This window comes from Colossoma macropomum, unplaced genomic scaffold, assembly GCF_904425465.1.
Source record: "Colossoma macropomum unplaced genomic scaffold, Colossoma_macropomum, whole genome shotgun sequence".
NCBI classification, from domain to species: Eukaryota; Metazoa; Chordata; class Actinopteri; order Characiformes; family Serrasalmidae; genus Colossoma; species Colossoma macropomum.
The window spans coordinates 31,880,876-31,904,469 of NW_023494788.1; the positions used below are offsets into that span (position 1 = coordinate 31,880,876).

Consider the following 23,594-nt stretch of genomic DNA (forward strand, 5'->3'; position numbering starts at 1 on the left):
TGAAGCAAATTTAAGCAACATTTTCACCTGGAGATAAGTTTGTATGCGAGTTTTGCAGCTTGGCATTTTTACATATCTACTTAATCTGTTTTGTCATGTCAAATAATCATCTGCCTGAAGCATTAATGTTGAATGCTATTGTTGCAATTAAAATAATAATAATAATTAGTAATAATAATGCTTTCCACTTGTCTGGAGCATCAGTGGGAGTTTCATCAAACCTCCAATTACTATAACAGTTAAAATTATAGAAACAAATGCATGCACTATTAAAACTACTAACTGGCTCCAACAAATAACATTAAATAAACTTACATAATATTATTATGTAATTAATATAATCACAAAAAACTGTTTCATTCATAGAAAAAGCTGATGTATCTTGAAGTGGAAGGAAGCTCATTAAAATGAAGTGAAATCATTAAGACAACTGATAAAGGTCTCAATTTCATTTTTAAAAAGTAAGACTACAAATGATTAGGCATATAAATTATACACTTTATAACGCTCAAGTGACAAATTGATTTAAGATTCAGCTGGCCTTGGGATTGTTCTTATCCCAGGTAGCGGGGTACCTGATTTTAGATTTAAGATTTTCTTTTTTTGTGCTATAAAAACCAGTTTATTTTCCCAAACTGTGTGTAGGCATATGCATCATCATCCTGTATGTGCTAAACTCATACACAGATATGGTTTAACCTTTCAGTACATGACCACTTTTCTAAAAAGGAGCATAACCCTCCCCTATTTTCACCTACAAATAAAGCGAGTAGCACATTACCACCCATAAGCTATTTCTCCATATGGTTTTTCCACATTCTTTGGTTGTCAGCATGGTTAAATTGCACAAACTATTTAGAATTGGTATATGGTAAAAGCTGACATTATTTTTGAAAGCTCTTCCTTTTCTGAAAAGCTCTTCCTACGTCTGGCTATCTAAGACTGCCAGCTTGTAGCTGTCACTCATGAACATCATCCCCTGGCAGCCTTATTTCCTGATGATAATAGCTGACTAGCTGTGTGAAGTCCTATGATCCCTGCTGTAATGTGTGTTTTTTTACCCGGGCATTTTGGCAAATTCATTCTTTGAGGCTTCCTGTGTATAGTTTGTTCAGGCTGGTTTGTTACTCTGCACATTGTTGATAGCAGTTCTTAGAGCTGTATTATTCCAAAGAAGGTAGATTCAGTGTCCATGGCAATCTGTGCGTCAGGTCGGAATGGAACAACAAGCTCCAGCTCATCTTGACAGCCCAGTCTTGCTATTCCTTTTTGAAAAGGAAAATAAAGATCAAACATCAGTCAAGCACTTCTCAGTAGAATACAACATAGAAAAAACAGTGTCGTGTGAAGCTGTTTACAGCAGAACTGGTACTGGAAGTTATTGGGGCATTCTTGCTTGCAAAGTTGCCCTGATCCTTCCTTCCTTTATAATATCAGGCACTTACGATAGCTAAAGTGTGTACACCTAAAGGAATCTTCTGTTTTATTAAGACTGCTCTCCTTACAGAATCTTGAATAATCGTTTTAAAAAGTTCATCTTTGTAATTCTGTATTTTTTTAACATTAGCAAACTAATTGTGATGTAATTACCTGCAACATAATGCACTTTGGGGCCACTACAGAGTTTAGGGCCCTGTTTGAGCAGCTTTTTGAAAATGTTCATTCAAATGTATAATAAAATGCATGTTTCTAACAGGTCAGCCACTTTGTATGTATAAGTGTCCTTTACCTCTAAAAAATAACAAGCTTAAAAATAAAAAAGCCTCCTGAAATGTTTTCAGTTCCATAAACAGCACGTTACAATTTATCCTTACTAAAACATTTCCAGCACTTGTGAAATTAATCTACAAGTGTTTCCAGTGGTATGTGTTGAGTGCAGAGATGGTCATTTGATTTCATCAAAATATTTTAACATTTTCAACTCTGAAACTCTCTCAAACTCTTTGTGAGCTAGTATAACCTACACTGCCCTCATCTGGCTCAACTTGGTATGACAGTTGTAAACTGTGGGACACGGAACGAAAAAAGTTAAAAGTTCTTCAAGTGGGCAGAGGTAGCAAGGGGAATCTACTTTACACAGCTGATTTGACATGTAATAACACCTTTATTGTCATGTACACAGCTGTTAAAGAAAGATGAGTACTACCCTAGCCAAATTGTTTTGTTTTTCTGTTACTTTTTTATTAAAATTAAATTATTGTAATACTTTATGATACTTTATACTTACCAGCAGTGTAACAGGTGTTCACTGGGTCATCTTCTGGCATTTCCTGCAGACAGTGAAACAGGCTTGTGATTGTTTGTTCCTTCCCTGCCACACTTGATGTTTTCCTTGTGATCACATGGCCCATGACTTCACTCGGGTTTAGAAACAGCACCTAAAAATTAGCACATTGCAAGTTTGGTTTATTTGTAGAATGAATCATGCATTCAGACATTCAGTAATAGTACAAAGGTGCAGTACTAAGGCACAATCTTCAAGAAATCTTTTTTCCATTAGAAAGTAATCATTAGGTCTGGATTTGAAGTTTTTTTCATATTTTACCCTTTTTCTCTGCACAGAGATAGGATTTGCCTGTATAGAAAGGTGTGCATATATACAAACAGGTGACAAATTAAAGCAAAATCCTGAATAAATGAGTGGAGAAACCTGTACACTTGTCTGGAAGTGCAAATGCTTCCAGACAGATGTACTGAATGAAGCAATTAAATCATGCCATGCTCTGTGGCATGTATAAAAATGCTGACCAGGCACAGTTGACCTCGATGTTGGATCAAGACGATGTTGATTCCTTTCAGCGTCATTATATTTGATGTCAACTATTGATGAAAGAATTTGAAAGCACATCCCTAATAATCCTGTATCCGATCGCAGCAGTTCTACAGAGCCAGCCAATTTACATTTGCGTGGTTTTATTTTCCATGTTTTTTTAATTATTACTATAAAGCAAGTACAAAAAACATAACACAGAGAATATATGAACACAAACAAAACACAGAATTTAAAGTATATTTGGATTGCTCCATGCTTGTCTGTCCTTTCTGGCCATGTATGCAGTGATGTCACTCTAAAATCTGAAAAGTCTTACTGGGTAGCATACACTGCTGTATCCTCCATTAGAAGCCACTTTGGCAGGTGTTTCTTTCCTCTCCTCTGGTATTGGAACAACTAGTAAGATGGTGTCAAGAAATTGGTTTCCAGGAGAGGAAGAGAATTAGAAGGAAAAAGATGTATTTTCAGGGTTTCTGGACGCAGCCCAGGTCATTATCAAGCTGAAATGTGTTTGTAAAAGCAGGAAAATACAAAAACATGGAGAGCGGAAGATGCTGCAGGACAAGGATTGGGAACCTGACAGCCACAGGTTCAATAATAACAATGACTAACGTAACTGCCATCTCTAAACAGGGTTTGAAATTGTGATTGAGAGCACACATTCAGTAATCGTGATGCTTGTGTCTTAATGCTGTGTGTAAGGAACAGCAGAAAAACAACTGTTCTTCAGGTAAATGAGAATGTCACTGCAGAATGTTCTCAGAGTGCAAGAACAATCTGTCAACAACTATATAAAGGCGGATATATCACAGTAGGGGTGCAGTGCATAAACACCTCATTACAACAAACAAAATGCACATCTAGGAGTTCAGAGGTGTGAAAAATACGCACTGGTCTACAGAGACCACGTGGAAAAAAAGTGTTAATGTCAAATGAGTCATCCTATACCATTTTGTTCTCCTTTTTTTTACTTTTTTTTATTTTATGACAACAGACAGATAGTACACAAGGCAAACAAGATACGTTAAAAAAGCAGGAAAAGCCAAAGATCATGAGAACAGACATAAGACAAACAAAGTGAAATGAATATAGTGAAAAATAATAAAGAAAAAGTCAGTTTGCTTTGAGGTGCTGATCTGTGCCAAGCTATTATCTTTGAGTCCAAATTATGCATTTTTGCCCATGATAATATATCCAGACATCTGTAATTATCATGTAATTACTGCCTCAGCATACACATCACAGGAGATAACAGCACACAAATCGGTAGAGTTGTATAATTATTTTGTTTGTGGAACGGTCAGTGATATTCTGTCTTTTGTACCATCAGGTACACCATCAAATGTCATCATCAAAGAGAGTAATAGCTATTAGGGAAGCACTGATACCATTTGTTTCAGAAAGAGTATGAGTATTTGCATATATGAGTTTTTGTTTTAGTTCTCACCAGAGTGGCCATATTGTCCTACCGCGTACATCATCAGTTTTAGTAGTTAGCTGAGCCGCTCAGTTTCTCAGCGTGTTTGCTCAGTACTCAGACACGCAGTGTGCTATTTTGAATGAAACAGCTTTATATGAAATTGTCCATAAAAAGAGCTGTCTATAGAGGCTGCGTTTCACATAGAATGGATTTTCCACAGTGTATGTCTGGCTTTAGAGGACATTCAACTACATCTCAACCAGCCAAAAAGACTTCAACAACACAAAAATAAGCTCCTCAGATGTGATTCCTGCTGTTACTGTGCTACAGAGACTGTTTTAGAGAGATGAAGAGCATCACAACTATCAAACTTACTTTACTTACAGCTGTAGAGAAGCACATTTTTCATGTAAAACAAAAGGATAATTAATGTAGCATATCATTTAACTCAGCTAGATTTTAATGTTTTAACTCTTAAGGTACATTGCACTTATTTACACTAATAACTACTTTATTCTAAGTAGGTTACTCCAAGACAGTATGAACAGACCTGCTGAGAAACTGAGGAGCTCAGCTAACTACTAAAACCAGGTGATGCACATGGTAGGACAATACAGCCTCTCTGCAGCCTGTTTTACAAAGACTGTTTAAAAGATCAATGTTTTACAGTTTATATCTCGTTGCTCTATTGTACTGTATGTCTACTGTATGTCTGGCGGGAATTTGCCAAGGCAGGATATTTAAAGTGACCGACTGTTTTTTTGGTATTCTCTGAGTGTGCAGACCCTCGTTCACTGTTGGCTTGAGTTATTTGTTCATTATCGTGGCAGCATAAACTAACGTCACATGGTATTGGCTTGTACCTGATGTTAGTATCAGTGAATTTTTCTAGGGTCAAGTACGGGTAAATGAGAATGGTATTAGGCTGATACCCAATACCAGTATCAATATCAATACATCCCTACTACTTATCTATGTTTGATGAGGTTAAGCAGTGTTAACTTGTCATAAGCATAAGTTACGTGAGCCCTGCTAACGTTCTGGCGTTAACTGCATTCATTGTCTAGCTAAGGCAGAAGAAATCTAAACATAAATAGATAGATTCTAAAATTCAGTCATCAATCAATGTCAACACAAGGAAGTCATGGACGCTAGCATTACTGCTATTGAGTGCTGATTGGTTGGTGAGCTGATCAGCTCATTCTGTTCTGTGTTCAGGAAATGAATGAATCCTTCTATATAAAAAAAATGCTCCATATTAACCCGTTCATTTTGGGCTCACTTGGGAGTGCCCTCTAGCATCTGACAAACCCAGCAGGCATTACAGTGGCAATTATGCTCACTGCACAATCCTCTGATACTATCTATACCTGATTTACATGTGCGCGTGCCCCTGCGTCAGCCGACTACGTGACTTGTGGATACAAGATTGTGAATACAAGATTGTGAATACAGTCAGAGACATTATAAAGAAGGAGACCAGTCACTTGTTGAAATATGAATGGGAAAACTTGTAACGCTCAACATGGTGTCTGTTGTGGAGATCTGCACAAGTGCAGTAGACAGACCAAGCTGGAAATCATGGTTTTTGTGTGTTATTTGAGCCAAACACAACAAACTACACTGTTTGTCAGATTTTATCAGTGATTTCAAATATGTTTTTAAACATTAATATGGCTTTTGGTTTCTGTTTTATAGGTCTCTTCCCGTTCAAAGTACAGGAGCCTGAGGTCGTAGTACAGAAACGTTCATCTAGATCTGATAGGTCAAGATAATATTTTCCACAAATTCTTATTATAGAAGCAATCTAGGAATTTTCTCATCTTACAGCATCTCATCTCCAGTTAGGAAATCTTAACGTACTCGATCAAATTCGACAATTAACTCATGCCTGTTGTGAAGCAACTGACCGTAAGTACACAACTGAAATGTAAACACGTAATCGAGATAATCAAGTTTGTTAGCCAGACAGCTAGTTACTCTCAACAAACAAAACTAAACCATGCTGAACTTAAAGTGATAGTGCATTGTGCTGTTTATCTGAGCGACGCTTCATCTGAAGCGTTAGTTTCCCAAATGATTTAGCCAACTGCCCTAACGTTATTCCATCAAAAAAACATGCTGTCTCCTCATTGTTCACTGATATCGCTGTAATATTTTATCTGACGTGTTTTCATCAACATTAACATGCAATGTTAATAAGAGGGGACACTGGAGATCGTGTCTGCAGTGTTTGGGATTTTTCTATGCTGTCTGTCACTGCATAACACAATAAAAACAGACGGTTAAAATCTAAGTTAAGACACCTCTGGGGTTGTCTTGAAGTTAGGGCAGAATTTAGAAAGTTTTGTGTAGTTGGATTTCTGTAATAGGTTTCTGTAAAATGTTCCCTGCTGAAAAAGTACCAATACGAAACCAATAGGATTGAATCCTAATGGTTTTGCTTTCTAATGGGAATTGGCTTAATGGTTTCAAATAGAGACCAGTAGTTTCCTGTGGAACACCTTTGGATCCCATTAGGAAACCATCAAATGCATTTAAAAAAAAAAATCAGTCACTGGTCAGCTGTTAAATTATTCCTTTGCATTGTGATATCAACCCATTAAAAAGACAAACCACATTACAAAACTGGTTTTGATAGGTTAGAATACAATTATGAGGTTAAGAACTGTTGTTCTGTATTAGCTGTTGTCCTAAATTGAGTCATAACTTGCCATGGTGACTAAATGGATATAAGATAGGATTTCAGAGTTAAGAAGTTTCTGTAAAATGCCCCCTGGTCTCGCATGACTGTAAAAATAACTGCCAAGCAGCAGTGCCAAGATGGCCGCTGAGTGGACGGACTTTCCTATCAGGACTTTGGTGCAGCACAGTGCGAGCGTGGGAAGCACCATGAACTCAGGGAAGAGTCTGTCAAAGCATCTAATCACAATATGAAACTGATGGATAAAGATTCCGGTGCTGAAGATGAGAAAGCCCCAACCTCACCTAAACAGGCCAGAATCGATTTTCCTTCAAGAGCAGCTCTGTAAGATTTATATTTCATTCGTAAACGTTTTATTTTGAGACATCTGCTTTTGGACCATTTCTAGTGAATAGTTTCTAAGTTTTCAAACTGCATTAGTTGTTCATTATTTTGATAAAGCATAACTGGTTGTCTTTTTTAAAGTCAGGAATAGTGACAAGTCTTTTAAATGATGTTTATTGTGATTGGCTGTTTCTTCCTAAATAAATGACTGCAGAGAACTTAGGGGTTTTCTTCTGCATTTTCCAGCTGATACAGATGTATAAGGGTGTTCCAGAGTAAAACAAAGATTACTTTGTTCAAGAAATAAATTAAAATCACATTACAGTTGAGAGAAGTGATCATGTGTAATGGATTACTTTTTGATTAACTTCCGAACATTGCCCTTTATTTGTCACCTGACTGTATTTATACAGGCTTCCTGTAGCCTACAGGCTAGACTTTATATCTAAGTGACCAGTCCTAGCTTATAAAACAATTAGAAAAGTTTATTAAAATTGATCATACTGAAAATTATATACACTGTAAACTATTGTGAAACGACTCTTAAGCAATGGGCCTCAAAGCCTTAGAAAAAAAAAAGTGACTTTAGGCCCATTCTTTGGGAAATATTTAACAGTTTTACTCACCACCACTTGACATTAGTGACAGATTGTAGCACTAATCAGACCTCTGAGCTATCTCAAGACATTTTTGTGCTGGTTCATGAGCATTATTGCACTTATTAGATGTGTAAATAATTTGATTGCTTACACTCTCCAGAGAAATATATAGCAAGTTTAAGCTGAACATGAATCAGTTTCATATAATACCTGGCCATACACCATGAAGTAGCTGTCTTCTTGTACTATAATTTTGTTGTTGAGTGTAGCTAGGGCTGGTCCACGCTGTGCAGCTATAGTCCAAGGAATGACTGTCACATTTCCTTTATCACAAAAAGTAAAAGAGCAAACAAAAAAAGGTTTGATTATTTAGTAAGTATACTCTCTTAAAAATAGACATCAAAATAGAACCTCTAGTGGTTCTGTTATAAATTTAAAACTTTGTCAAGGCTCCTTCGTAGCGCCGTTTTTGTTGATATGATATACGAGTAAAGGACTTTTTTTGAAGTAGTAGTGGTACAGGTTACATTCTAATTAAAGTTTACATCCAAGTCAAGAACCATTTAGGAACGCTTATTTTTACAAGGTGTGCATATTGTTGACTAATTATTAATAACTCCGCAATGTGACAACAAATTATAATCTTTATTGCCGAGTCCCTATTAATGCATCTGTGATTGGAATCTTACCTCTTAACTGTGGCTTCTCATCACCTTTTGCTGCTAGCTGCAGGAATGAATGTTCTGCTGTGAGGAATACACTGCTATGAGTGGGTACTCTAATGGATGTCAAATGTTGCCCTGTACATGATCTGTGTAACTGTAGATCATGTGAAAATAGCCATAAGTTACAAGCATACAAAGTGCAAACATATGGCTGTGGTGTTGGTACTCACGTGTGCAGCCAGCCAGCTCCCGTTTGATTCGCTGAAAGACCTCAGTGAATAACCATTGGTCATGTTGGTTTCCAGCATATCAAGTAAACACAGTAATATAAAGTGCATGACAACCAAACATGTCAAAATTTCAAAGCAATTTGGGGGACTCAAACAAAACCACAGTAAGTCAAACTGAGAAATGACCTGACATACCTCCCATGTGTCAGACATCAATATGTCATCGTTGAGTGTGCTTGACGATTGCAGCTGGACTAACTGAAGGAGCAGATCCTTTTTTATTATCCTCAGTTTGCTTTTCAAGACACTGACTTCTTGGATTACCCAAAAACTTATTGATAATACAATTACACAAATGAGCAGATTAAAATAGCTGACAAACTGCTTCTTGTGGAACATGTTTAAGTATGAATACTGTAAAAGTTACTGTACAACTTCTTGTTGTCTTCTGAAAGGGTGGAGTGGAGAAGTTACTCTCACAGGAAATTTTAAAAATAGACTGCAAATGAGGAACTTGTTAAATACGAAGAAAAAAAAAAAACTTACTCGCTTGTGTTGTTGGAGTCAAGTTTTTAACTATGTACTAGGATACCACTGGAACTAAGTTTACAACGTTCTCCATCAAGTAATTGTTCATTTATACAATAAACCAGTCAAGTTGTATAACAGTGGTCAAATATATGGAGCAGCCAAGGGTTTGTTTAATCATACAGGATTTGTTTGAGCTTGTTAGTGTTTGTGTCAGTCACTAACCATAAATTCAAGTAATTCAGCATACAAAATAAAATGTGAATATGAGAGCATGAGAAGAAGGGGAAAGAAAAAAAATGAGGCACTGGAGCCATGTTTCATTTCATGGCCTCTTAACAGCAAATGCCTGTTAGTAGCTTGGCCAAGTTTGGTCCACACTGTGTGGTTCTCTCAAATCTCCACAGAGCCACAGAATCTCTTTGTCTGTTTAATAAATCCTTGAGTCAGATATTGTCATACTAAAATATGAAAACTGCAGTCCACACAAAATAGATTACAAATTAGAGTATTTATTGTACCTGAATCAATTTACAAAAAAAGTATTTTCTATTTTATGTACATATATACATTGAGAAAATAATTTTATGTACATCAAGAAATGGATGATTTCCATAAACTGATCTGTTACTTTGAAAACACTAATAAAAGCAGTATTACTAGGTATAGGCCTAATATGATAATTTTTTTTAGTGCAAATGTGTGTGAATGTATATTGAGTGGTGGAGTATACATGGGGGCAAGAATGTTCTCTGTTTATGAGAGACCAGAAGAAGGCGCATCTCCCAGTCTCACACTGCCCAGGAAAGTGGCGTGATCAGTCATGCTGATTAGCGAGTCATCATAAACTATGCGGATGGAGATGCGCTGGTGGGCGTGGAGAACGCTCACGCCAGCTGTGTAACACGTGTTGAACTTGCGCTGGCCAGTCTCAATGCTGCACGTGCAGCGCAGGAAGGGCACGCGATCCACCAGCACCTCGTAGCTGGCTATGTCCGTGAAGTTCAGATAGTAGATCTGGTCAGACACCAAAACACACAGAACAGGATACCATAATGTTTTCATGTGCTTTTTTTGTGATTCTTTTCCCCCTTCCACTGTACTTTCCACTTACTTTTTCCTGATAAGCAAATGATCTATGAAAATATAGTTTTATCTGCTCTCAGCTTATTAACATTTTAACAATACACATGCTTAGTAAAATCATAGGTAATCTGCATTATGCTTCCGAGATGATAGTGCTAAACTAGAATCAGTAATTGCTTTTAACATTTGACTGAAAGATATTATATCAACAGGGAAGTACTAAATCAGTGGTTTTGATGTCAGGGTGACAGCAAATTAACCTACTGTTTTAGATATGTAAAAGTGTAAATTTTAAGGGAGTAGTGAACTGAAGTAAAATCCTTGTTGTGAAACACATATTGTAGAGGTGCATGCCGGGAAGAAGAGGCCCAGGAGCGTACTCACTTCTACCTGACTATAGATGAAGTAGGTGCCATCCATGAGCACCTCTAGCTCTCCAGAGCGGGAGTGCATCTTGAAAACCTTGTGGTGCACGGAGACCATTTTCCAGTTTTTCAGCACGCCCTCTGGAAGATCTCAGTGTGAGGAAAAAAAGCCAATCACTCAATACCAGTCACAAAAAATGTAACTTTTCTACTTTTGGTAAAATTATGGAAGTGTGTGCTGATTTAAGTACATCACATCAAGACACATCATCAAGAATAAAAGACAGTTCCACAGTCATCAATTAATGATGTAATTTTCCTCATGAGAGGTAAAAAAATCTGAAATTTTATCCTTACCTTCTCTCACTAGTATTGTTGTCTCCTGACCTTGCAAGTGTACAACAGCAGGCTAAAAACAACAAACAAGAATTAAAGATAAGTTTGAATTTGAATATTATTAGAAGGCCATCTTTTTTAAACAATGGGGAGATTTCTTAATTACCACCTATACAACATATAAGACAGCTCAATATTGTGCCCACGTCCTGCTTAAAAACCTACCTGGAACTCCCTTGACTTTGTTCTGTCAACAGCTCCTGGAGAAAAAAATATGCATTTATTTTCACAGCTTTTACAAATAATAAGCATTTGGTGTTTGTAGTATAAGCCATTTTTTACCTGCTGGCCCTTGTGGCCCTGGAGGGCCCCTTGGTCCTGGGGGTCCAGGTGGCCCTGCAGGGCCTAAATCATTTCTTCCAGGAATACCAGGAATCCCTGGAATACCAGGAGGGCCCTGTGGCCCTGGAGGGCCTGGAGGCCCAGGAGGACCAGGTGCACCTGGCAATCTTTTCTTGACTGTAAGTGAAGACATTAAAACACATGTAACAACTGATTTTTTTGGGTACAGACATCACATATAAATATTTTTTCTATATATACACACACTCTTGTCTATAAAGAATTTGCAAAACATCACTTAGAACAAATATGGCAGAAAGTGAGATTAAAATGAGTGGCTAAGCAGTATGTCTGGAGCTGATCAAATACAGCCCAGTAGCCAGGTCTCACTATCCTAAAGTGTCCCTAAAGTGAAGTATGATGGTGGAAGCATTATTTTATTAGGGTGCATTGCATTGGCATTGCTAGCAAGAAACATTATGGAGAAAGGCATACAAAAAGCAAAATCCTTGCAACTCTGTAATTTTCTATGAGAAACCTCAAAAAAGAGAAGATTGTCTTTTAAGAGTAAAACAAACTAAATCTAAAATTTGTCCTGCCGTAATAATGTCCTAAAGACACTGCACAGCATGATGTAGCAACTGCTCATTCCTGAATGTTCTCTATGCTTTATTATTAAATATTTATTAGATAGTATTATTTATATTTGGTTTTTATACAATGTATAAACTGTGTTACATTTATTATAATTACATTTAAGCGTCTCTCTGTTTTGAAATTATTCTGTAAAACAGAATGTATAACTGAAAACCTCTTGGCTATAACACAATCATGGTATGATTATCAGTTATACAATTATATAAACCTGCTTTGAATGACATTTTTGGAAGGGGGGGGTGAGCTGAAATTACCTTTTTTCCGTTTTTCCCTTTTTTCTGATTCTGAAAGATAAAAAAAAATAAGTAAGTTGGTGTACTGTCGCAATTAAAACCCCTGGATAAACCCTGGGGTAGAACTGGGTAGTGTGGAAACAAAAATGATTGTGATAAATATTTTAGCAAAATACCTTGTGACTGTCTTTAACAATCATACAAGTGACTATAATTAAGAAGGAAATGGAAACCAATTATTCCTGTTGTGACATTAATACAAACACCAAATGATCATAATTCAGCAAAAGAGTGCTGAATAAGTAAATACGTGCTATGAGTTGGATGCATAATGTGTTTGTTTTGTAAATATACTCTCTTTGACTAGTCTAAATTTGCAGGTTCTATAAACTGTTTGCATGTATTTGAAGTAAGGATTACCAGTGCAGTAACTATTTACAATATAAAATGGAATAAAAAAAATAAATAAATAGCCAATGCAATAAATGAAATGTCAAAGTCAGTTATTGTCCAGCTCTACCCACTGCACCTCTTGGGCAGAAATCTTATGAAAGCACAATTGTCATTTTGTTCATTTTGTACCTTTCAGAAACAAACACAGACATAGACACACCCACACACAAACTTCACTGAGCTTCGCAGAAGACCTGGGCTGCATTTTAATGATGTGGTCAGAAACTTTGGGCCAGGTAACTCAGAGCAGTGCACTTACAGCTTGTAAGTGTGGATTCCCGTACATACACATGTGCCTGAAGCATTAGCCGGCAATGGAACTCGAGAGGTTAATTAGAGAGATACATTATCCTGCCAAAATCCTTTCCTTTGAATTAGGCCCAGATGGAAAATGTAGATGAAAGTGTGTGCATGTATGTGTGTGTGTTGTCCAGGGAGGTGGGCATCACTACAACGCCTGTCTGACTAGTAAAGTTTACACACTTGCATGTTGCAAAAGAATGCTTTTTAAGTGCACTCCTCTAGGTTAATGTATACCATGTCATTACAACTACAAAGGCCGTTTAACCTTAAAACATTCACGGTTTGAGTTCCCCCCTAGGACATATGGCCAGTGTTTTTTCTTTTTTTTTCTACTGCACAAATTACTGGATGCACCCGCATGAATTTGTCCTAATGAGCAACCCTATCTGAAATCTGGTCCATGTTATGAGCACAAACGTCTGAAATACAGACGGCTTTTGTGATCTGGAGTTGAGATTACAGAAGACTTTGTCTGTATGGTGTGTGCAGGGAACCTGGGAATAATTATTGTTTAGAGTCCGAAATTTTACTGATTTATAGCAAAAGTCTTGCAAGGTACATTTTTTCTCTCGCTCCCCTGCTCCTTCAAACACAATCAGTGCACTTTCCTGAAGTGCTCATTGTCACGCAATAGAATGTGGGAAAATTTATCATGTTCCTGGCATACTGTAGCACTTGTTGCGAGACGATCTCTGGAGGGTATGTGAGCAATTATCACCGTGGATGAGCACTGGGGGATTTGCATGCATTCAAAGGACAAACATCAAAAGCACATAGCTGCATGGAGCATATGGATCACTGGCTGAGACATTACAATGCCCTGAGAATCAACATTGATCTCAGAGCCAATAAACTTTTACAGAGAGTCAAAAATCATAATACAGACATGTCAACCTGACCAGGATCATGTATGATGTGACTGTAAATTACTGTAAACAGCAAGGCACGGGGAATTTACATATCCATGCTCCGCTCACAAATACCAACTTTTGCCAGGTTTCACAAGCTTTGCTGTTAAAAAAAAATCAATTCAATGAAATTAATTTAAGTTGGACTGCAAACTCCATAACTACATAAAGAGTTTCCATTTTAAAATACTATGCTATCTAAATGCATTTGGCACCATTCTCACAATTAGCTCACTTACACAAGTTGCACACATAAAATATTATTAATAATACACTATATTTACATATTTTGGCAATAACTGAGCTGTGCACTACAATTTCTCATTAGGTTGATGCTGATTTTTGTCTGCATTCTGTAAAGCTTGTCTAAGCTCTCAACAGTTGCTACAAAAGAACATATTTGCGGTCGAAGCATGGTTAGGTCAACTACAATGCAACATTCTAGACCCCTGACACAGGTACATATGTCTTACTAGCATAACGTGTTCCATAATATGAATGAAATATTCAGAATAGTTTCTGAAATGTTTCTTTTGTGTATTCAGGTGGAATCTGTTTCAAATTTGGGTAACATTAATAAAACATTCTCTCTTTTTCACTTCTTATTCCAAGTATTACATATTGGTCACATGCCCAAAAAGGTTGTTTTTCTCAAGCAGTCATAAACCATTTGCGGCTTCAGATTAGTGTTTTAAAAAACAGAAACTTGAATACAATAGGTGCAACAGACCCACTGTAATGTTCTGCTGCTGATTAATATGTAATATGTTATATATTAATATGTATGCAATTTGTGCCTTTACGCTAGAAGTACAGCTAAAAGCAGTAATGTACAGCTAAAGATTACCGCTCTGAATTAAATTACAAAAAAAAAAAGAAAGAATAATTGAATAAGGAAATGCCAACAGTCCAGATATCTCTTGTAAACATTTTCCAGTCTTCCAGTCACCATACTTAAAACATTTGTTATAATTTAGTTAGCTTTTAACATTCAAACATAAAACTGGAATGCAAACAAAACACTTCTGAACAATCTCAGATATCAAAAAACAACAGTTCTGAGGTCTCTGACTTGTAGCAGCGAATGGTATTTTAAAGTCTGTTTGAATATTAAAATGGAACGGACAGTAAAATAAAACCTTTACCTTTGGCTGCCCTTTTTGTTCTCCAGAGAACATTTCTGTTTTCTTCTGTGAGGTGAATGAAATCATGCATTCGTAATGGTATCTCTGCCTGTAAAGGGATAAGATTTTGATTTTAGTTCTTGAACAATTACTGTAAATGTGCTGTATCAGACACTGTGGTTTGCATGGTATATGTGATAGCCGAAAATATGTTAGTCAAAGAGCACACAAACACAAAAAAAGCACACACGAATAAGAGAAATACCATTTTCCCCTAAAGAAACAGAGGTGTTACATGAACAGTGTCTCATTTGCCACATGGCTCTGGATACACTTTTTAGATCAAAAGAGAAACACAATAAATTAGGGTAGGCCATGTTCATGTTTCAAAACAGATTCGAACAAACACCTGCAGAATTCATTTTGCTCCTTAAAAATTTTTTTTAAATAAAAATAATAAATCTAAGTTGGCCAGACAGAGACCTTCATTAATTTCATGCAGCATTCACTGATGGTCAAGCATGTTGAGAATTCTTTTCCACTGCATGAAAACTGTTTCTCACTATTGCATTTGTGTATTTCTTGCATCTCAAATTCTCACGTTTGTACATGGTGGTTTTCGCAAGCATTGCAATAATGGTGGTAATATGTCTGACTCTGACTTGTGGATAGCATCTTTCATACCTATAAACATGCATGACAAAGTTGCAGATCACCATCTCAATGTAAAAATAACATTGTTGGTCAGGATTGTTGATACTGTGATGATAGTCAAAATCACCGAAACCTACAATGAATAAACTTTTCATTGCCAAAGACGTGTATATTTTAGGGTGGAAGCATTGAGTGAGCAAAACAAAGGAGCAGTGATATCCTTATGATAAAGGCATACAAGCACACGAAAGAAGCCTGTCAGCTGTGCAGAATTCCTTTTTAAAGCCTCTGTGCAGAGCGTAATGTTGAATGAATGCAAACCTGAGAAGCCACTGAACCAGAAAGCTTTTAGTTCAAGCAGACAAGATAGTGCTTGGACATCACACATGGCGTAAGTCACTGGTATAGCACAAGCCTGGCACTGAAGCCCAACAGCCTAACAAAGAGGCCCATTGCCGAGAGAGTGTTCTTGTACCTTAAATGGCTAACCTGCAGACAATAACATACTACACATAAACATTCCCCAGACCCAGATTAAACCTAAGCCTAGACTTAAAAAGATGGCACTGCAATTTAGTCCAAGATTAGGCTTAATTCATGCCCAGGAAAGCAGCCCCATAGTCTTGCTGCTTGATGGGAAAACAGATATTTGTTCCTACACAATTTGATAATGAATCCCTACAAACCAGGGTCCAGAGGTAAAGAACTTTTATCTGATGAAGATACCAAAGTTGATCGCCAGTCAGTAGGCAAGGGCCAAGTTTTACATGGCATAATGCTGAGAGAAGGATAAGGCAGGGATATATGCTAAGCCTATACTACAGTCACAAATAATAAACTAAACAGGCAATCGTGGCAGCATAGTTCTTCAGTCAGAACCTTTGAAAATGGCAGAAATATCCAAACATTTCCAAAGATTTCAGTTTTGAAAGGTCGTTCTGACAGGAGTCACAAAAAGTGAGTTCTGGCACAAACAAATGTATGAGGTTACAGCACTTGTTTCATTAATTCATCTACATAATCAAACTAACATTGGTCTGTAAGTACCCTGATAGATGTTTACTAATGCAGTTTATGTTACACAATGTTTTATGTGAGTGGGTAGTGAATGACACTTCTCACAATCTATAGAACTGGTATAGAACTCATTATTCAGTTTATTGAGACTATCAATTTATTTGCTAGCTTGTGATTTTTTTTTTTTAAGATTCAGTATTTTTAACCCCGACTTCTGTTTATGAATAATGAAACCTACTGCCAATCATAAGTGATTAATAATAAGTTAATACATCATATCCAAATAATACTCCTCCTCCCTCAATGATCCCCACTAAGTGCTTATGTACACACTTCAAACAAGGTTGATTTGTATAAATTCATATGAAAGTACAATGAGAGACATAATACAGAAGAGAACAAGTTATTTAATTGTCTAAATCATTGCTACTGTAACTCACCCTGTAACCAAAACCACTTTTGTCTACTTCAGATTTCAGACACTTGCATGAGCACAAATGCCTTGAATTTCACCTCTGTATACAAAAGGTGGAAATTTGTCACTCATCCAAGAAGTATATTCATTCTTGGGTTTTCCAGTTTCCATTCTATTCAAACTAGCATGGATTATCTGATTATAAGAAGAAAAAAAAAAATGGTATCAAGGTCTCAGATGGCAAGACCAAATGCATCCCTGTGAACAGGACAAAGGTGTCTATTTCCTATTGAAGAACTGAAGAATTGGACGAAGAGCTGCCCAGGTGTCTCAGTGTGACACTACAGATGACCTAACATGACCTATTTTCGAGCAACCATATCGAATTTTTCATGTCACTGCAACTGACACAAATTGTTTTAACCTGTTGAGATTACACTTTAGATGCTATTACTGTTTCATTGTTCTCCTTTGGGACAGTAAGTGAGCAGAAGGCAAATGGGTTCAACTGACACTGGTCTGAAAGCAGGAAGATCAATGGCGTGTATACTGACCTGTGGCAAGAAAACAGGACAACTCGTCTAGACTGTGCAACATGACTCTCAGGCCCTGCGAACAGATTCTGAAGAGATCTACGCTACATTTCAATCTTCTTAAAATACTCCAAAACCCTGTGCGTTTCAATAGGAGGTACACTGATATCAAATGCCCGATCATAGAAAAGATGTCACAGGTTTTTGGCTGAAGAGAAATCTTCTTAATAGCCCCAATGGCCTGTACTGTCTGGCTGTTTCCACATGAGAAAGGTCTCTCTGCATGTGCCTGATGGAAAACAGACTTCCATCGTTCATGGAAAAGACAGCACTTGGAAGTGTGCCTACGGGCACAAGCACGTTCTGGAGCAACCCTGTTTGGGTCATGGTGCTCTATTAAGCCAGGTTTAACTTCTTCAAGGTACAGTTCACTGTTGTCAGCTAGTTTACACACATTCTCTTTGGAGGGCTCCCAAGACCCATTGTGAGAGAGGCAGACATAAATTATTGCACAATATTACACAATTTGATCGTTTGGAGTTGCGCTCCCAACATCTGCAACCAATTTGTTCAAAGGACGCCATTCGTTTGATGACATGCGCTGCATTTTGGCGTGTTCAATGCTGTGACACTTGAAAATGATGTTGAGAAGAAATCATCTGGGTGGACAACATTTTCCCCCTCATTTTGTTCTCAGCGCGTGCCATGTGTATGAAAACACTTCTTTTTTGATAGCATTTGTCTAAAATATTCCCAGAGTATTCCTTTGTTCTGAACTATTTGCTAATACAAGCAAAGCCAAGCACTGCTCAGTATGGGCTTTGCCCTCACTTCCCCATTTGGGTCCTTCCAATTTTAATGACTAAAAACTAGAATGACCTAAGGTGCTATGTGGGAGAACAGCCCATGAGGATCTTTGCCATGGACAATACCACTGACTACTGGGAGTGTCATATAAAAGTCAACTTGGGTTCAAGAACAAACAGTTGTATGTGTGAAGTCATGAGCATAACACCCCAGTGCTGATAAAGCACAGTGATTGAATGGCTCATCTGCACACAAGTTCCCAGATGTTCTCCTGTTCAGTGGGGTTGTTCATTTGGTGTGCAGGTGTTTCCACAGCATGGATCCAGGTGCTGGCATAGGGGTTTCAAGTCAACGAAGTGTCAACGAACACTCCAACACGTGGCTTTCTGAACTGCTCTCGCAGCCAACTTTCAAGCCTCATTGTGGAAATCTGTCAAAAAAAAAAAACCTCTCTGCTGCACATACATAGCGATTTGAGAGCATTTGGAATAAATTACTTTGGATATTAGACACATATACACACTGTTAACACTGGATCCCTTGTTCTCCATGAAGAACTTTCTTACCTCCATGGCCCTGATTAAAAGCCTGGTGACACTGCAAGCTAGCAGGTGTTGGAATGCCAACAATTAAGGCATGCGCATAAAAAAGAAACAATTAATTAAAGCGCTTTTAAATCTTCAAAGTGGAGCTGTCTGGCAGTCCGCAAGTGAGACAAGTCTATTTGGTCCCACATGCTCCTGTTTCTTCAGCTATGTAAACTGTGGTATCTGTAATCACGATTGTTTAATGCAGACATCTGGATCGGACAGCACCGCCGTTAAATGTTTACAGCTGCGTGAGTTTTTTACCTCACAGAGCATCACCATCTGGCCTAAATACCACTGACATTTCTCAGACTTTTTTTTCCCAGCAAAAACAACCACAGAAACAATGTCAGGTATTTAACACCAAAGTTTCTTTCAAGTCTAACTAACTGTCACAGATTTGCATGCATCGGAGTAGCACCCATTAGGGGTGAATGATATAATGATATAATATCACGATAAATACTTACAATATTTTTTTAGTATTTTGTGGGTATTGTTTGTACCTAAAAAGCACGGACTTACTGTGTGTTTCATTAAAAAAAAAGATGTAGACAGGGCTCTTAAGTGGTGTAGATGTATGTTTTGCCATGTTGTCAGGAGATTGCAAGTTCAAATCCCTATGATGCTGAGACTCCAAGAGAGCACAATCTGTCCTGTTTGATTGGAAGTAGAGATCAGCTGTAAAAACATTGGACAGAACAACTGTTTTGCTAGTGCATCATGGCTGTTCCAACTTATCAAACCTAAAGTATTGTGGTGTTATATTTTTGCTATATTGCTGACCCTTAGCATTTAGAGTAAGGCTTGCAAGTGGAATTCAGACTGGAATGCCAAATGTGATGCACAATTTTGGCAATTCTTGAGAACACAACTGACTGCATTCTCATTTTCATGGAATAATAACAGAGGCCCCCTGTCCACCTGTGCCTTGTGGTAGACTGCATAATGGCATGGCACTATGCAGTCTCTGGACACTGCATTTTTCAACAATGTTAAACAGCACTGACTGGCTTCAAACTCTCTCCAAGCAAGTGCCAGCAAAAGAATTTGACTCTCCAACACTGCTGGCTAAAGAAAGCACCTCAGTGAGAGATACACCCTTGAAACTGACTATAAATAAGGGGAAAAGGAAATAGTATAGATAACTTTTATATCAGCTTTAGTACTCACTTATGTATTGATCTGAGACTTGAACTGGTTTTTGAGCAGCTGAACAAATGAAACCCTTATAGCAAATATTTTTACTATACTGTTTAATATAAACATACATCATTCAAGGCATATGCATATGCTCTTTTATCTTTGACTCTTCGTCATCTGCCATCACCATTAGACATGGATACAGTTTGCACGTGCACTTCATCAAAAGCTGATAATGAACAACAAGTACAACACTCCACTCTGTTCTTTATGGGTGGGGGGTGTTCATGCCATTGCAGTGGCGTGAACTGTCTGGAACTTAATGATTAATTCCATCTCCTACTCTTTCAAAGCTTGATGCCGCAACTCAATAGCCACATATCAAATTTGAATGGCACACGTCCAAGTTCCTGATGTTCATCCAAGCCCCACTAAATTTCCAAAAGCTGGTGCACCTGCTAGTAATTTGGCTAATGTTTTTCCACCTGCTACCTCATGGTCAACTGCTCCCTAAATCTTCCATATGGCATGCAGTTCTATTCATTGTGGATTCAAATATTTCCAATTTGGGACAACTACAGAAACAGATGAAACAAGCCTTGTAGATCCAGCCTAACATCTGCTTTGCAGCACCGCCAAGGCTCGGCTTTCTCTGTTCCATCTATTATGCATATTTGCTTTATCACGCTCCAGTTGTTAACATTCAAGTGAGACGGGTCTCCCCAAGTGCAATTTTCTCTTTCTTTAGCACATAGCATTACAGTAAAAGATCATGGTATATATGCAGCTCATGTAAAGCTGGACCCTACTGTGAAGACTAGAGCATGCACTTCCTTGCCATTTTAATCCGTTTTCACAGATGTTAGTCTAGAACAAAATTAAAGTGCGGACAACAAACACCAACGTTCTAATGTTGGCAACTGGCTTTCTACTGTTCCAGAATAAGAACTGACAGGCCAAATGAACCAGTGTGCATGAGAGAGAGCATTCTAAATCCAGTTTTCAGTCCTAGATTTTGATATGCTTGTCAATAGGTGGTCAATCAGGTTCATCACAACATCAATGAACTACCAGAAATTACAAAATACAGGACCAAAAACTGTATTTATGGTCCAGATTTAAAAGACTAAAGCCTACCAATGAGTATAACACACCAACGCACTAAACATTTGGGTTTGTTAGAGAAAACTGTGCTTGGTGGGCTCTCATCTTAACGGTATTTATCAAAAATACATATACAAAGTTGCACTGAGTGGTTTGTGCAGTGGATCCTTACCACGAACTGTAATGTTAAACTCTGACCAAGATGTTGATACAGCAAACAGGTCCAACACTATGCCTTTCCATTCAATCCAGCTCACTGCTGATGATTATGAATTTCCTTAATAATCACATAACATCATCTTTTTGTACACTGAACATTCTGGAAAAGTGGCTTGCAAATGCCCTATAAAACCTCAAGGATAATCTGAGACCAGTTTAATCTTGTAAAATTATGCAAAATCTGAGTGGCAGGAGTCTTATGTAAAAGAATACCTTCTGCTCAGAGTAGCTTCATCTGTACATGCATGTTCATCACTGCCCATTACATATTCTACATATGTTCAAAATATCCAGCCAGTCTCAAAGCAATTTTAGGTTCAAATTCTAATGGACAAACAGTTTTTCAAACTGAATTTAGAAGTCCTTTTAGAATTTACTTCACAAAATATGCGAAATGTCACAGGCACAGTTCACAGCAGCATATCCCAGTTTGACATAAGGGTTTGCTTTGAAAGTATTTGACCCCCTCTGGTGGTTCCTAAAGTATACTAAAAAATTTAGTGCTATTTCAAGCAACAAGACCAACCGCTATTCATTTTCAAGTACAGAAATCAAAGGTTAAAAAGGAATTAAATTAATAATAAACAATTCATTATTTGAATAATAACAATAATAATAATAATAATAATAATAATAATATGCAGCAAAATGTAGTTTCTGACTGACACCAAACCAAAACTTGCTGAACATTTTTTATGACACAAGTGTATCTACTACTATATTAGCTTGCAACCCAAAATATATAACAGCAATTAGACTGTTTGATTACTTTCCATTTTACCTGTAGCTGGCTGCCTGGCCTTTTTAAAGAAAATTAGGAAGCCAATGGTGGTCATTAAGGAGGAAACTACACCCATTCTCCTTTGGGGAGCTCACACAATGCTTACCTCAGTAACAGCGATTTTAAGCATCAGTTAGGTGCCACTGGTTAAGTTAACTAACAGCTGAGCCAAGAGAGCAACAACCATGCATTGTGACTGGAAAGCACTGAGGACACAGCAGTAGAGGAGTCATTGGCGGCTAACAGTTAAGAGGGTAATCATCGTTGCCTTGAAGCATTGAGGACACACAGCAATCAGTGCAGAGCCTTAGGCAGCTAACAGCTAAGAGAAATTAGCCTTATAACTTAACATTGCTAGTGAGAAACACAATGGGACACAGAAAATGCCCAGTGTTTAATTAACTAACTTCCATACCGTTCGACTGTGTCCAGTCCGACTTAAACGACCACTGTGTGTGTTCATTCACTGCATGCACTCCAAATTCAGTTCAACACAGGGGGACGCTGCTATGAAGTCAATACTTAGGGTTAAAACTGTTCTGGAGACTTTTGCTTACATTAGAGCTGAAGAGTAAATCGTTGGCGTTTACTTCTGGGTCTGCTGGAACGCTGGGTCTCCTCATATCTTCAGCGACAGCGTTGAACATCGGCTGCCTTTTAGTTTGCGAGAGCTCGCGTTTGACTTCAGACCGAAGATCGAGAAAGCAGGACAGCGTGATCACGTGTAACGACAGCGAGACAACAAAGAATCCGAAGAAGAACCTGCAGCTGCCGCAGTTTTTCGTACACGCGCAAGAGGAATGAAGATGAGGGCAGTCGGCCTTGAGGCCAGGAAACTTGTCCTCTAAACTTTCGCAGGCCATCGTGGGAAGAGGTTAGGATAGTGCTATCTTAACATAATCGCGTCTGTCGCAGGTCCTGAGTCACTACAGCTCATCCCAACGAGAGGCGTGTTTCCGTTACTCAGAAGAACTTAGTGGTATCGCAGAACAACGTTTGCGGTTACGACTCTGTAGTTAAGGTGTTCAGGCCCCGCCCACCTCGTCTCCAATTGGCCCTCTCACGCTCTGCGCGTCATTTTACGTAAACGTTTACGTTCCAATAGGGACCAATGTTTTGGAGTTTGATTTGGAGTTTCACAATGTTTTCTACTCACCGATGGAATTAATGTTTTTTTTTCAGAATTTATGAGGTTAAATTGGGAAAATATTATTTAGCATATATTAAGATTATTCTAAGCTATTTAATTATAGTTCTACAGTCTACTTGGACTATCATTGAGCA

The 23,594-nt window shown here is 37.8% G+C and overlaps 2 protein-coding genes across 6 annotated transcripts; both read right to left on the bottom strand.

The window, feature by feature from the left end:
- Positions 1 to 485: 485 nt before the first annotated feature.
- Positions 486 to 9,187, bottom strand: LOC118807250 (tumor necrosis factor ligand superfamily member 13B-like). 3 transcript variants are annotated; one of them, XM_036569207.1, is made up of 6 exons: positions 8,911 to 9,187; positions 8,716 to 8,746; positions 8,510 to 8,563; positions 8,031 to 8,143; positions 2,228 to 2,378; positions 486 to 1,265 (listed from the first exon to the last, which is right to left on the bottom strand). In XM_036569207.1, exons 1-6 carry the CDS (start codon positions 9,112 to 9,114, stop codon positions 1,153 to 1,155), a joined length of 666 nt encoding a protein of 221 aa, XP_036425100.1. In that variant the 5' UTR covers positions 9,115 to 9,187; the 3' UTR covers positions 486 to 1,152. The 3 variants fall into 3 exon arrangements, with proteins under 3 accessions (XP_036425100.1, XP_036425099.1, XP_036425098.1); XM_036569206.1 differs by having other exon boundaries at positions 8,716 to 8,755; XM_036569205.1 differs by having other exon boundaries at positions 8,510 to 8,566; positions 8,716 to 8,755.
- Positions 9,185 to 23,342, bottom strand: LOC118807249 (ectodysplasin-A-like). 3 transcript variants are annotated; one of them, XM_036569204.1, is made up of 8 exons: positions 22,868 to 23,342; positions 15,072 to 15,159; positions 12,284 to 12,313; positions 11,373 to 11,549; positions 11,256 to 11,290; positions 11,052 to 11,103; positions 10,714 to 10,835; positions 9,185 to 10,260 (listed from the first exon to the last, which is right to left on the bottom strand). In XM_036569204.1, the coding sequence occupies exons 1-8, from the start codon at positions 23,171 to 23,173 to the stop codon at positions 10,000 to 10,002; spliced, it is 1,071 nt and encodes a 356-aa protein (XP_036425097.1). In that variant the 5' UTR covers positions 23,174 to 23,342; the 3' UTR covers positions 9,185 to 9,999. The 3 variants fall into 3 exon arrangements, with proteins under 3 accessions (XP_036425097.1, XP_036425096.1, XP_036425094.1); XM_036569203.1 differs by having other exon boundaries at positions 10,720 to 10,844; XM_036569201.1 differs by having other exon boundaries at positions 10,714 to 10,844.
- Between the last annotated feature and the right edge of the window lie 252 nt (positions 23,343 to 23,594).